We start from the raw sequence: 16,774 nt of genomic DNA, 5'->3' as shown, positions 1-16,774 counted from the left end.
TGCAATATTCTGTATAAGATAAAAGAAAATATGAGGGTTAATGCTACTCTTGAGCAACTAAGATACTGGAAAAATATGTACTCTATTTTCATTATCAATAAAAACTATTCAACATAGCTATAGATCAAGCCTGAAGTCCAAGACAGAGATAAATTCAAATAAAGTGACATGGCAGTTTAAAATATATTCTTTCCTTGAAAATACAAAAAGATTTTCTTTGCAGTGGCTTCAGAAGCAAGCCTTCAATAACAGATGCATTTTGCAATGTGAGGAGAATCTGCTTTAGGTATCTTGGGTCTCAGCAACAGAGCAAGGCAAGGCAGTGAGGATTTGCAGGATGCATATGAGGATCAGTGAATCTCAGGTGGAGGCCCAGGTCTGGAGATGAGGCATGCCACTGTTGCTCTGCGAATGCTGACTGCATTTCCCCACACTGGAGCAATGAAAAGCGTTAGTCTTTGAATAATTAAAGTCCTCAGCATGAAATTTCACTTTTGTCTCTGTTCCGAGTCTGGTGAGAAGTTCCTAAGGCAAAATAGTCTTCAGTTTTTCATCATAATCTTTGAACTTTACTTCTGATATATTTACATACTTTTACTGTGGAGAGACTTAATGGTCGGCATCCCGGAGATTCCATTATTAATTTAAGGCTCATACTCTATCCTTGACTTGTGGTGTATATATGCCAAGATCACAAATCTTTCCTATATGCTGAATATCCCAGTTGCATCTCCATTTCATATTTTTTTTGTGCAAATTTCTCAACTGTTCAGTTAACCTACTTCAGATTCAACCCTCCTCAACTTAAACTGGCTACTCTCTGCTCCCCGCCTGCTTTTCATTATCTACTCTTTACCTTACTGGAAACCTGGAGACAATTATGGGCTTTCTCTTTATTTCCACCACTTGCCTATTTAAATAATCTTAATGTATTTCTGTTTTTATTCCATAAATACTTCTTGTGTGTGTGTCTGTGTTCATAACCCTGACTGTCAGCACAGTTCAAACCTTCATTGTCTTCTATCTTACCTACTGTCATGACCCCATTACTGGCCTCAGGTGATTATATTTATATTAAAACTCACCAAAGGCCAGAGTAAATCAACAAAGCCACAACACTGAATAAAGCACTTTATTTAAAACTCTCTTCCCTCCAGCTACTTATAAGGTAAGGTCCAACCTCATTACAATGGCTAATAAAATTCCCAAGATCTGTCTTCCACATCCTTCTCTCCCCTGACCTGCAGACATGCACGGTTTCATTTGTACAATAACATTACACTGCACATAGTTCTGAATATATCTGTGAAACTGTGCATTTAGGTTTGGTAGCAGAAAGATGGTTTATTAATAAATATTTTACATACATCTGAGAATTGATGAGAAAACCATACTCGTATATTTTTATCATATGTACCTAAGGATCTAATCAAAATTACGTGTCCTTCTACAGATATTGATGCATTTTGTTGTTTCAGTCACTCTCATTTTCAAAAAAGTGCCTTTAATATATGACTGAGCTTTGGACTGGTTGCATATATATATATATATATATATATATATATATATATATATATATATATATATATAAATCATATTATTCCAACACCAGAGGTCTGTGTTTATAAGTGTGATTTCAGGGATTTTTGAAACTGTGTACCACAGCTCCCCACCTCATCAGAATCCTAGCATCCTCCACATTTAGATAATATTCATTGCCTGGGATGCTAATGGACATTTAATGAACTTTGAGAGTGATGACTGTCAAGTAAGAAGGGATGAGGGCATCTAGGTTCTTAAGGCTGTTTAAGAGAACAATAATAAAATCCAGTGAGTACTGGAAATATGGCAAACCACCATCTCTTCTTTCAAGTTCAGCTCAAGCCTACATAAATCCGTTGTTTTAGTCTAAGAGTAAAAACAGCACTCCTTTAGGATTCAATAGCAGGTAGAGATGTCTGCTGCAAAGCCAGACAACTGGGATTTGATCCCCAGAACTTACATAAAGGAAGGAGAGAAGCTATTCATGCAAGTTGTCCTCTAACCTCTACCAACACCCTGGGCTACATGTGTGCTCTGCCCCCTACAATAGATAAATAAACAAACATAAAGCTACCCATTGTTTCTTTTACATTGATCACATTTTATGAAATGTGTACCATACAAATCTACATTTCTCCCATTCTTATAATATCATCAAATATATAGAAAAGAAAGTTTCTTCTCTCAACACCAAGGAAAGCTTGAAGTACTCTGTGTTATAGGAAGAAGAATTTAGTATGGCTCTCTTTTGACTCCTGACAGGCAGAAAAATCTCCTTACTTTGACGAATTGTTTGTTCCTAACATTTATTCACCCTAAAATAAGGCTTGGTGAATTTCGCATTAAAAGTAGAACTGAAATGAAAAAAAAAAAAAAAAGAAAAAACCACAAAGCTTAAAATGTCATGTCGTTTTTTATCCATACAGATACTCAACATTTTCAGTGATCTTGTCTGAATGTGTTGGGCAGGACTTTCTAGAATGACAGAATCAATGGGATTCACATATTATAAAGGAAGATTCACTAGACTGGCAGCTATGATGGGAACACACTAGATCACTGATGCATCTGCATAAAAGTGGCTAACACTTTAGATGCTTAGGAATTTAAGCTAGAAGCCTCAGCAGACCTAGTCTGATCCTGAGGACTTGAAAGGCTCCTATAAGGTACTAGTAATTTTTAGCTATTAGGTTTAGCCATCCATTTTATATTTTCTACAATCTCATTGGGCACCTCAAAAAGTTTTTCTTTTTTACTTGCAAAAGTGTCAGTCAATGGACAGTAGTGAGCAGGTACATTGCACTCAAGAAATGCAAACCCATGTGAGGTTTAAATATCTTTTTAAATAAGGACAAAATATTTCTCCAAGAAGTGTTGCTATATAATCAGCCTGTGACCATTGAACTGGCTGCTCACCCTGGGCACAGTACCATATTAGGGTTTAGTAATGGCCTTTGCTCCCGGGCTTTTGGCAGATTTGGCACTCAGCAGTATCCATCAGTTCAGTTTTGCTGAGTGAAAGTCTATGTTGTCTGCCACCATGTCAATTTTGCTTATATGCCCATAGGGCAATCAGAGCTAGTCAAGAAAAGGGTTCACTGCTACCCATAGAACAAGTAATCCTATCTACTTAGTCATGGAAGTCTTTATTTATTGAGGTTGTCTTCTGCTGAGAATTTATACAACATCTTCAATCACACCTGTCCTCAACCAAAGAGCCAAACAATTATCTACGACCCTTGAACCACTATGTAATCATATACTTTGTCTTTTTTTCTTCTAAGAAAAGTGTATGGCCCAGTGTCCTTCCAGAAGTTCTGCCCAGTGTCTAGATTTCTCTTCACTGATGCCTTTCACTTTTCCCCCAGGAAAAGACTCTAATTCTGTAGTTCTATGCTTCTGGCTGGTGCCTGTAGAAGATGTAGGCATCAGCTGTAAATTAGACCCTGACCTGTTCTGCCTTAGTAAACCAATCATCAGGCATATCTCCAGGGACCAGCATGGCTGGGGAAATAAGGCATTGTAGCATGCATAGGAACAATAGACGTTTGAATAGTCTTCATAAAACTCACTGCTGATGTGCCTTAGGGTAGATCACATGTGTACCACTTACATATGATAACAGACCGCAGCTGTGCTTATCCTATTTTATAGCATGGTGAGTCAGGCAACGAAGGGCTCTGTACACAGGAATATTGGGGATGTTGAAAGTAGGAAGATATATGGTCCCCTAGCCCTGAAGTTGCAGATTCTGAGATACCTGATAAGAGTGATAGAAACCAAATGTTAGTACTCTACAAGAGGAGTATGTGCCAAAAACCACTGTGCCATCTCTCCAGACTCTCTGGAACATACTTTCAGTGTTTTTTCAAGAAAGGCATTTATTACACAAGAAAAATAAAAGCTATTGTGTGTGTGAATTTTACTGTTTGTTAAATTTAGGGTTCTGAGACTGGACAGTAACTCTTTTAGACTACATTCCTAAAATAGTTACTCTCCCACTTTCCAGTAGGTTATCCTTAGCATTAAGATCAAGAATAAACTAGTTTTCAGAGAGCATTAAAAAAGAAGAATTAACATGGTAAATTGGTGTCACATTATGTGATATGATAAAATTTCTAATGACCACTTTGCTTCTCTATTATAAATTCCCAAATGGGTAGTCAAAAATTTTTCATAAAGCCTTCTATTTTCTTTTGACTATTTAATTTAAAAATAGCATTAAATTCCACCATTTAATAGGAAAGTCTTAGTATAACCTCGAGATTAAAACAATATGGTTTGACTTTAAATGAAATTAAGATTAATGGCTTAATTATATTTGTTTAGGGAAAAGCTATAGATATTTACTTATAGCTTTAGGCGAATTTTGAAAAAGAAGTACCAATAGGCAGCAAACCAAGGATGGTTATGTATAAGTGAGAGACATAACATCCCTTTTCTTTGAATTTAGGGAACCTCATTGAAGAGAGGAAGAAAAGACTGTAGGAGTCTGGAAGGTTTCAGGAGAATTTAGGACACTGAGTTAACTAAATAGGGCTCACATAAGCTCACAGAGTCTGAGGTGGCAAGTACAGAGCCTTTGAGGGTCTGAACTGAGTCCTCTGCATATCTATTGTGGCTGTTAGCTTGGTGTTGTTGGCACTCTTTACATTGGGAGTGGGGGTATCTCTGACTCTTTTGCCTGCTCTTGGGATTCTTTTCTTCCTACTGGGCTGCCTTATCCACTGTATAGCTGTTTTCTCTTGGAGGTCGCTCTTTTCTAAGGAGAAAATGGAAGGAGAGGAAGTATATCTGGGTGAGAAAATAGGTATAGAAGATGGGAGGACTGGCAAGAAGGGACACCGTGGTTGGAATGAAAATCTATTTTCAATTTAAAAAAGGAAAGAAAGAGAAAGTAAGTCTTAATTTTTAAAGAAAAATTTGAGCATTCCAAATTATTCAATTTTTCTTTATTCTTCTCGCATGCACTATATCTCAGCCTCAGCCTCTCCTCTCTCCACCTCTCTCAGTTTCCTACTCTATCTTTCCCATACCCTGTTTCCCTTCAGAAAAGGGCTGGCCTCACAATGATATCAGTGAATTGTGGCAATGACAAGATTCAGGCAAGGCAGGACATGGCAACCCAGTAGGAGGAAAAGGGCCCCATGAGCAGGTAGAAGAGACAGAGACAGCTAGAGATTTGCTCGAGTAGAGCGCATGATAAGGACTGGGGAGTTCAACTGTGCCAGGGAAGATGGGGGAGACACTGAGAACCTGATAGCCGCCAGGTTCCTGACACTGGGTACCTCAGCAGTCTCAAGCTGGTGCAGAAAGTATGTACAATTCCTAGGTAGTTCTCTACTTGAAATCCAAAGAGGCTGGGGGTGGAAATCAGTGAAGAATGGAAGTAATGATAGCTACAGCAACAACTGCAAAAAGTATAAACACATTCACCAGTGACAAGTAGGAGCAGAGAGGGGAGCAAGGGTGGGAGTACAGGGAGAGACAGCTAAAATAAAGGCCATTTGAGGACTAGTATGAAAATCCAGTACAGTATAAGCTTCTAAATTAGACACATATAGGACAGAGATGTAAATTAAGTCACCAAATAATGGAGGAGACAGAGCCCTGACTGGCCATCTCTTATTACCAAATGAGACTTCCAGAAGGAGTGGGCTACATCTAGTTGAGCTGTTGGTCAAAGGACGTCAACCAAATCTCAGACAACCCAGGCTGTTGCCAAGGCTTTTTTTGTTGCTCCCCGCACACTGACTGCAAAGGTCCCATTGCTAAAGGCAGCTCCTGCATAACACACTCAACATGGAAAGTTAAGCTGCTGCACACATATGACTAGTGTTCATAGTACTGGAAGGGACTCTGCACATACTACCAAACATCGTTTTTTAGAAGCTAATTCATTCTATTTAATGTGACTGCAAGGAATTACCTCACTTTTGTTTGTCTCCTGTGACTTTTTTACTATCCATTCTCTTCAGATGGATATGTATTCACTTGCTTATGGGCATTTCTCATTTTGGGAACCACTGTTTTCTTTATAGATGGCTGTTTCCTCGTTCCTGTAATTCTTTTATTTTAAAAATCTAATTTTCTTTATGTGAAAATTCATTCCATCATTCACATTTGTTTAATTGTTGTATATGTCTCCTCTTTCTGTATCACCTAGAGGATTTCTAGCATATTTTTTCAGTAGGGATAAATATAGTCCTACTTAGTTTTGGGCTTTGTCAGATTCATCTACTTCTTGTTTTCATTAACTATCTGTTACATCCTCATGTAACATTGGAAAAATTAACATTTTTTTCACCAAAAGGGATGTGTTTAAGGTAGAGAAAAAAAAGAAAAGGAAAAAAGAAAGAGGTTACTTCTACCTACTGTGCATTGTCCTTGCCATAGCTTATCAGCTGTTTCTCTGTCCTAGCACACCAGAAGCATTATGTGCACTGCCACTTAAATATTAAGGCTCAAGATTAGATAATGTAACATCATTGCAGCACATGCTTCATTTCTAAGGGTGATTCAGTTCCTAGGTTTTTTCACTTCAGGTGTGCAATAGCACTCTTGTCCTAGAAGGAAGACAGTCCCCACTCTCCTTGAATGGTCCTAAACTAACATTGACTATAGTGCATCCCTCACTGCAATCTCCCTTGAAGTTCTTGAATCTCTCCCTATTCAGTAGATTTCTGTACAAGTGACATGTGTGAGATTTGGAAATCCTACTTTGCTTTGAGCTAACTATTTTCCTCATCTAGACTTCCACTTGGGGGTTAGAACACAGTGTTTCCTTAAAATCTACTGTAAAATTTCTAATAAGTAAATATTCAAACTTTAGGGTGCTTTTGAATCAGATGCATCAAAGTGTAAAATCCATCACATCTTCTTTTGTTTCTTTCTTGTTTTCTTTATTCTTTATTGACTCCTCCTCTATTCCTCCCTCCATTCTTTCTTCCCATCTTTCCCTCCTTCCTTCTTCAGGGGAAGTTGCCAATGGATACATTTATGTGGTTGATGACTTCATCTTAATATTGTTTAACATGCTACTATACCCTTCATTTGGTTAAAATGAAAGCTGGACCTCTGACTTAAGTGAATTCCACTCAGATGCTTTGACAAGAACACTGCAGAATCTTCAATACAATGTATGTTCTCTCACCAGGAAGCACAACCTCTAGAGGCCCCAGTGAATAAACACTTGTATTTCCAAGATGAGTAAATCTGGTGGCAGAGCTGTTTATTCATTTTAAAGTTGCGATTTCCCCTTTGTAACTCTGTGAAGAGCTGGTCGTGATGACATTATTGAATTCCACATCAGTTCTGTAGCTAGCGGTTGCTCATACTCTCTGAAGATGGCTTCTCGCATCAGTTACTACAGCTGCAGGCACTGATTTCATATGAAAATTTTCTGCTCATTTCATGTTTAACTAGGTAAACAGCAAAGCTTCCATCGAGAGCAATAAATCTTAGAGAAAGCTTTACTCAGGATACAGTACTTTAAAATATTCCGTTATCTCTCTCTTTTTTTTTTCTATTTGTGTGGGATGTGTTTGTTTAATATTCAAATGCATCTTAAATGTGATGGCGTGGTCCTTTTTGTTGATTAAGACATGCTAGGTCTGAAATTTAAGGAGTATTTTATTGACATTTGTAAGACACTAAGTGACTGCAGCAGTGAACTGAAATGTAAGTCAATTAATCAAAGCCCTGTCAAGTGCAATTCTTTGTGGCTTGTTTATCAAAGCACAATATAAAGAAATAAAGTAGAAAAGAGTCTGGAAGAACGAGCCTAAAAAGACTGGAGGGATTATTGCTGTTCTTTCTTGGTTCTAATTTCTTAAGATTAGATTCAAGCCAGATTTCAATTGGATTATAAAGAGATGAGAAATATCTTTAAAAGCATTAGAGAGTAGCTTATTTAGAAGCAATATTTGCTATTGAGTGCATTCCCGAATGCTTTTATGTGCAGAATAAACATTTCAGACTGAACCTCTTATTTAAACCTTATCTTTGCCTTGCAGCCTTGCACGGAAAGAAAGAAGAGAAAGCCAAGACAGTGGAGCAAGGTAAAAAAAAAAAGTGAAGCAGGTTGACATTGTCTTCTTTAGAAAGAAAACAGCCTGAGGAGGAAAACACTGGATTCAGACAGGCAGAAGACAATAACCTTTCAATCTTTTCCTACGTAACAATGTCCTTGCATGTTTTGTGGACAGGGAGGATGTGAGGTGACTATCTGGCCTTGTCTTTCCTTTGTTTACAAAGCCTTGGGTATAAATCCAGAATGGGAAATCTGTACAGACTGCTTCCTTACATCAGCAGAGACGTTGAAGTCTATTGATATTGAGAAGATGAGCTAGTAACAGGTAGACAGGTGTTTTTTCCATTTGGTCTTTTGGTTTCCATACCACTTCACAGATCATAGTCCAAAGGATAAACATGAGTCTGTCCTATTTATGAAAAAAATAATTTATATTACTTTAAGAGAACATATTATGTTCAGACACTGGGGCAAGTGACAGCAAAAATTATTATAGTTTATGTGATGGCTTTGCTTGTTGATGGACCCAAAAAGCCTGAAATTTAATGCTGTCATAGAGTCATGAAGTACATATATATTGTTTATATATACATATACATATACTTATATATATATATATATATATATATATATATATATGTAGCAATATCATAACATCACTCCAGAATATGATTTAAACATGCTCTTGAACACTGTCTTAAAACATTGAAGGTGATATTGTGCCTTTTCCTACAGCTCAACTAAATGAAAATATTAAGGATTTAGGAGCTTTGAAAAGTGAGCATAACATGATAATTATATTGATAAAGTTTTCCCTTTATCCTGTCTTCTGGGTACCACCCCCAGTTTTAGGAGTCAATGCAATATTTCAACCTGTTTGATTTAAGCAAAAGTGCCTATGTTAATGTTTAAAATGTAAAGCACAAACACAAGATCATATTTTATTTGTTTGTGCAGCTTTCGGGATTTAAGTTTTTTAGTCAAAATAAAGACAATCATTCCCAATCTGCTTTTCGGATGAGATATTATGTAGCCCAAATAGAAATCATATATATAATGGATGCAGCATATTATAAATTCCCAAGTTGCATATATACTTACTTACTATTTTCTTAGAAAACCAGTTTTGATGAATTATCAAAGCATATGCTTATTCACTGAGCTTCATGATTCTCTTTCCTCTTGTCATAGCAATTACTTATCAGAACTTGCTCCTTTGTCATTGTTGTTGTTTGTTTTTGTTTTTATTTTTATTTTTTGTACTCAGGGTTGCCCTTCGGTCCTCAAACATTGCACAATTAAGTGGTATCCCCTGCCTAGGAGGATGTTTTAAAAGCACTACAGTGTTTTAAAAGTAGACTGACTAATAATAGAGAGCAATGCAATAATAACGTTGCCTAAGGTGATTAATAGGAACAGCAACCGTTTCTTTATGAAAGTACCACTTTGATTAACTCATTGTAGTTTCCTCAAATAGACAATTGCTCATTAGGAGAGGAACTTACTGGTTCAGATGCTTTTCTATAATTTTATTAAAATTACATTTTATCTTATGAAGAATCGGCCTTGTAAGCTTATATTAAAACAAAAGACAATTTTATATTACAATAGATTATTGTCATAATGATTGGAAAAGATTTCAATTTTAAATGTGGGACTGTGCCCTAATATATTAAAGTATGAACATAAAAAGGATAGTATTATTTGAACACATTGCCTTTTGTGGCAGCATATTTATGACAAACTGCTGATGAGAAAAAATAAGTATTTCAAGACATAAAAAAGCAGATAGTTTGCATGTAAAAATCCCAACTTAGATTTCTAGTATTTGTTTCTAAGATGTTTTAAAACTGTAATCTTTTCTTTCTTGTGTACTTTTAGTTAACATGAAAAATATCTATTATCTAAAATGAGTTTGCAATGCATTTAAGAACAATTAAATACCATCATGGATACTTGTCATTCATTTAAGTTTTAACTTGAGGCCATCTATTGAGGAAAACATTGTGATTTGTATAATTCTTACCAGATTCCAATGTGCTGTGTGGTCTGAATCTAGTTGTGCACATTGACCTGGTGTAGCTGCATCCCAGCTGTGCATGATAGATTAACTCAGCTCCGCTAGTCATAGTGGGAAATGCATTATTGGAAAAGGTGGAATTAATTTCCAGTGAGCATTATTTAGAAAAGGAGGCCTCATAACATGCAAAAAGGAGGAAACTAGAAGGCCTGAGGTCCAATAACTCAAAAAATGCTGTTTTATTTTAGTTTATGATGTTAATGTTACTTTTATTTTTCTCATTAGAGCTTATGTTGGCTATATTATAGATATGAGGATTAAGACTTTGTATATATATTTATCTGAAAGCCACTTAATTAGGAACACATGCACACACACGGTTATATATAAGAGTATCAGGATGGCTCTCACTACATGTTTTCCACACCTGATATGGCTATGCTTAGAAGAACCAGCTTGTCAAAAATAAAATAAAAATGCTACATATTTCTTGCCATACAGGTATGAGTCACTATAATTCATATACTGTCTTAAGAGAGTGCTTTGGAGTTCATTGATGTAATGCTCATTATGCAAAACTGCTCATTTGTTGATAATTAATGTATTGAAATTAGGTGGGGAGTATTTTGTGTGTTCTTTTTCAAAATAGTCCTGCAGTCTTAAATCCCCCTTCCCTTCTTTCAATGTTTCTCCTTCAAAAGAAACCTACTAAAATGTTTTTCTTAGTACTTAGCTGATGGAGACAAACAAACAGCCATATAAAGAAGCACTTTGAGGTACAGGAAAACACCAATGATAGGTTTGCAGTAAGTAATTCTGCAACAGGAATAAGGTGGGAAAATAGCTACAAGTTCATCATTTGATAATTGTTTATATTTTGATCACTCACTCCGGTTCATGACATTATTGAGTATCTTCTTTAGAATTTGTTCTAAGAGCCTGTCACTGTGGCCTCTCAGCAGTATATGCTCAATAAATATTGGTTTGTTGATTTCAAACACAGAGAAAATGTCAAGAAAGGAATATCAGTTGACCCAGATTTCAATGACTTGTGCCTAACACACTATTGAAGCTAAAATATATTCTAAAAGCTAAAGTTCTAACACTGAAGGTAGGCCATTATTTAAGAAGCTAGATTAAACCTTTCCCTTATTAATTTGAAAAAGAAATAATAGAGGAAAAAATTTATTATTCAACTCTATCGGTTGTCATATATTTGCAGTTGGTTCCTATTTGTAAGATGATGATGTCATATGGACAGAAATTGTTAAGTTTATTAATTGCAAGTATGCTAATGTGAACTTCTTAACAATGCAAAATGGAAGACAAAGCTAAATAATTGTTTAATTAGGCCATGTCATGTGCCAAGTTCAGTAAAGTGAGCTTTATCCCACCTTTTAAAATGCATTTATAAAATTAGGGAACTATAAAAGGCTAATACTTCTTTAAAATAAAGAGTTCAGATTAACAAAGTTGTTAAATGGAGTATGTCTTACATAAGAATATTATTATCTTTTAGGAAGACTGGTGTAGAAAGCCTCTCATTTTTAAATTATAAATTATAATGAAAATCATACTCCATAATCTTAGAGGCTTATGGACAGTTCAATACCTCAAAGTTAGTTTAAATGGGTGATCATGGAGTTATTAAGTATAGAATTCAATCTTCATAGAAAATAAATATGACTTTACAACCCAGTTAATTAGAAACTTGACAAATAAGCTTTTACAAACGGTGTTTGATTTCCAGTTAACTAACAATGTGAATTTGAGCACAATTACTCGTTTTAAGAATGCTAAAATTGGGAGTATAGATCAAAACCACATCAAAGTCAACTTGCTCTAATAAGGAGCTCAGTTTTGCCTTAGATATAGAAATGTTTCAACACTCATGAATGACTTGATCTGTATTCACCTGAAGGATTGCTGTATTTCTTTGGGTTGGATGTGATTCTGTAAACAATGTTAGCCACATAATTGTAAAAAGCCTTAACATGCCTCAGACCAGCAGTTGGAAAACAGCTCCACTGTACGTGAGCCAGTGAATTCCTCTATTTCAGTAGACACTTCCAGTCTATGTGCATGCACGTCAGTTTTGAATCTGCAAAGTGTATTTATTGTAGACTTATCCTGTAGTAGCCAGCGACTGTTAAAGATGTCTGAGACTAGTGGTTTCCTTGAGAAGATCCTACTTCTTTGAATGTTGTGTTTATATTTCCTGGTATATCATCATTATTTTAAGGGGGAGGCAATTCAATATTTAAAAAGTCAATGGAGTAAAAGTAAAGATCTACTTGACTCAATTGTATAGAATGATCTGTGTGATGTGTGATTATAAAATTACCAATTTGCACATGTTGATTAAGTCTTGTTGTTGACCTTCAATAAATTCTTAAATGATAATAACAATATGATTGATTCCTGTGAATTTCCAACTTTTGAAAAACAGTTTTACTTTAACTGTTTAGTATTTATTGAGCACCCACAGAAGGACAAGGGCTGGGGAAGGGCTGTGAGAGGCACTGGGTTAACTCAAAAGAGAAGCTGGTCTATATAAAAACACTAGACAATACATGCAAACAAGCCCTCCATGCATCTTTTAAACATAGTTTACATATTTTAGTAGCATATGTAGTAGTGCATTATTTTACCTAACATATAGGCATTTTACATATTCTTATCCTTATTTAATACTTTTACAATTATATGACCTATAGAGAATTCCTTTTTAGTTCTTGCTTTCTCACTTTTTCTCCTTTCCACGTCAATATGCCCATAATAAACATTAGGTCTAAATTCCACATGTCACAGCAGAACTCATCACTCTAGGAAGTTTGTATTTTTATACTTTTTCTCACCATTTCTCATCTGTCATGTAGAAATTGGAGCATGTGATTCAAATTTGCACTATCATTGCCATCTAATATTGAAGACAATTTTTTCCCAGGAAATGGACCACTTGACTAAATAATAGATTTGGAGATGATGATGATGGTGGTGGTGGTGGTGGTGGTAGTGGTAGTTATGATGATATACATCAATTCCATTACTTTCTTTTAAAATATAAAGATATTGTCATACATGTCAGATTTTTTATATGGCGTCTGCTATGTCCTACGTCTGGGAAGCACAATTATTACTATCCAGGAATCCCAATAACAAGAAGGTCAGAGGAGATGGTAGGAGGATGGGCTTATGGAGCATATTGACTATCAGGGCAGGATCTACAATTATGAGGAACAATCACTCCTATGTTGTCTCCATGTGTACCTTCAGTGAGTCACTAGCACAATTTCTTGATAAAAAAGACAGTGTTTTCTAAAATTAATAAACACTTTATATTAATCCTTGAACTTCACCTTATTGTGAAACCAAAGGAACCCAAATGAACCATTACTTATAGCACAGTCAAATCTATTTATTTAATTGTTAGAGAGGAGATAAATATTTGTTTTTTTTTACCTTATTGACTTTACATACTTACATATTGGTTTTCCTACTAAAGACAAAATGACTTTGCATTTACTATATGCTAGCATGTAGCTTATATGATATGCCTTCATATAAATGTGTGGATTGTTATCATAGTAATCCAGAGTCAAGGTGTATAAGTATTCTGAAATTTCTAGCCCTATTACCTTATCAATTTAAAGGATATTATACATTCTAAGTTATTTTAAGATCAAGTGTTAATTTTAACAACATCATAGATAAATTGAACTTTATATTTTTGCCTTACTTTTTGATAGAATAATAGTATAAGCTTGTTAGTTTTTGAAATGTCAAGATTCAGTTCAGAGTTTCCTGTGTGAGTTCGTATTGGCAAAACATTGTTCACAAGAAAGTTCTTTATAACTATAGTTTAAGACATTTGATTTCTCTCACAATCATATATTGTGAGGTAAAGAATACTGATAGACATCCAACATCTCTATATCCTCATCAAAATCCCTGAAAATAAAATTTAGGGTGAAAAATTCTTGAGCTGAAACTTTAGATTTTGTCTTCAAAGAAGAAATATTGTATGAAATGTAGTGATAGTTATGAAATATTAACTAAAGCTACCTCAGATATTAGCCTGGCCTTATTAGTTACTTTCGATATTACATTAGGTAGTCTTGTCTTGGTTACCTTTATAGATCAAATATTTTAGTAATCAATCTCTGATTGATATTCTATTTCATGTGAAAGTGTATATATATTATATATATACTTTAAAATTATATGTATATAATTTGAAAGAGAAGTATCATATATCTAAATCATTCACATTTTCAATTTATGCTCAAGAATAGACTGACTTCTGGATGCAAGAATAGTCTATGCAAAATACAAGTAGCAAACTTGGACTTACATCCCAAAATAAAAATAGTTTTAAAAGATTGTAGGGCCAGCCAGATGGCTCCTTAGATACAGGTACATTCTACGAAATCCTAGAGAATTCAGTTATGCTCTTAAACCTATATAAAGATGAAAAGAGACAACTCCTCCGACCGACATACATGAACCATGGTACATGCAAACCACACAAAGATACACACAAACACGTACACACATGAAAAAATTTTAAATAATTTAAAAATGAATAAAATTTTAGAAGTAATTTGAATAAAGTGCTAGTGTCTAAAACATTTGCATATACTTAGCTTACAATTAAATTTCAAGAGATATCAACACAAACATACTATTAGATGCTGAATAAATTAGATGAAATTCCTTTAAACATGAGTTAAATCTTGAGGCTCAGTAATAATGACATAATTTGTCTTGGAGATGTAGTACTCATATAAAAATGATATAATGAACAGTGCCACAAAATATTGTCTCTGGAGGGAGAAGATTATAGATGATATAAGCATGAGTTGAGGGGACTAATTTACATAAGAAGTGAATAATGACTTCCTGTCAGTTCTTTAGTACCATATTCTTATCAAAACTTTATTAAATTAACATCATGAACAGATGGATTATGATAGTATACATAAGCGACCCGAAAAATTACATCAGGACACTCCTACTTCTGACAAACATATTCAACAAAGTAGATGTATACAAAATCAACACACAGTAGTTTTACCGTATTCGAATGACAAATCAATGGAGAAAGAAATCAGAGAAACGGCACCTTTCACCATAGTCTCAAATAATATTAAATATCTTGGTGTAACTCCAAAAAAAAAACAAATGAAATTATTTTATGATAAAAACTTCAGGTCTTTTGAGAAAGAAACTGGAAAAGAGATCAGCAGATGGAAAGATCTCCAATGCTTGTGGATTGGCAGGATTAATATAACATAAATATCCATCCTACCAAAAGCAAACTACAGATTCGATGGAGTTCCCATTCAAATTCCAAAATAATTCTCCACAGAACTTGAAAGGAAAATTTCCATTTCATCTTCAAATGGAAACAAAAAAATCCTTCACTAGCTGAAACAGTCACTAGTAATAAAAGAACCACAGGAGATATCACCAACTCTGATTTCAAGTTGTACTACAAAACAGTGGTTAAAACAGTATTGGCACAAAGCTAAACAGATTGATCAATCGAATCGAATTGAAGACCCAGACATAAATACACATACTTATGGATATCTGAGTTTTCATACAGAAGCGAGAGATGCACACTGGAAAACAAAAGACAGCATCATCAACCAATGGGACTGGGCATACTGGATGCTGTATGTGAACGAATATAAATTGAGCCATATTTATCACTCTGCCCCAAACTGAACCCCAAATGGAAAAAAGACATAAAACCAGATACAGTGAACCTGATAGAAGAGAAAGTTGGGATTAGCCTTGAATTGATTGGCATGGGAAAATACTTTCTGAGCAGAATACCATTAGCATAGGAACTAGAATCATCAATTAATAAATGTAAAGTCATAAACAGAAGCCTCTGCATGGCGAAGGACATCATCACTTGGGCAAAGTAGCAACTTAAAAATACTGGGAAAAGTATTTTCATCAGCTCCACAACTGATAGAGAGCTAACCTCCAAAATATATAAATCACACAAGAAGATACATGTAAAGAAAACAACCCAATTTAAGCAATGGGATACAAGTCTAAATAGAATTCTCTATAAAGGAAACTCAAATGGGTAAGAAACATTTTAAAGAATGTTCAACATCCTTAGCCTGCAGGAAAAGCAAATAAAAACTACTTTGAGATGTCATCTTACACTGATCAGAATGGCTAAAATGAATAAAACAAGTGAGAGCTCATTCTGGCCAGGATGTGGCATTACTTGTGGGAATGCAAACTTGTACACACACTATGGAAATAATATGGTGGCTCCTCAAGATGGGAATTGGTCCCTCTCAAGATATACAAAGGGATGCTTCATCCTGCCACAGCGACACTTGCTCAACCATGTTTACTGCTGCTCTATTCATGATAGCCAGAATTTGGATGTCTCTTAAAAGAAGAAAGAAGAAAATGTGATGTATTTACATGACTATTAGTCAGCCATTTCAAAAGTGACATCATGAAATTTGCAGACAAATGGTGCAACTAGAAAAATATCCCAAGTGAGGTATTCCACACTCAGAAAGATGAATATAGTACAGATTGGCTTATATGAAGATATCAGCTGTAAAGTCAATGATAACATTGGGTAGGTATAGACTTCAGGGACTAAAGGGACCAGATAGGTCTCTTCAGGAAAGGGAAGT

At 35.1% G+C, this 16,774-nt stretch overlaps 1 protein-coding gene across 11 annotated transcripts in view; it reads left to right on the top strand.

Moving 5' to 3' along the window:
* TRDN (triadin) overlaps nt 1-16,774 on the top strand; it is a 355,846-nt gene that overhangs the window by 232,986 nt on the left and 106,086 nt on the right. For all 11 annotated transcript variants that reach the window (XM_084777414.1, XM_084777409.1, XM_084777410.1 and 8 more), the window contains one exon: nt 8,058-8,102. In XM_084777414.1, the coding sequence (XP_084633540.1) occupies nt 8,058-8,102 (45 nt within the window). The remainder of the gene's footprint in view (nt 1-8,057; nt 8,103-16,774) is intronic.

The sequence above is a fragment of the Acomys minous genome (assembly GCF_964271855.1).
Source record: "Acomys minous genome assembly, chromosome: 3".
Taxonomy (NCBI): domain Eukaryota; kingdom Metazoa; phylum Chordata; class Mammalia; order Rodentia; family Muridae; genus Acomys; species Acomys minous.
The sequence above is the reverse complement of the archived record's forward strand: the minus strand, read 5'-3'. Positions and strand labels throughout refer to the sequence as shown.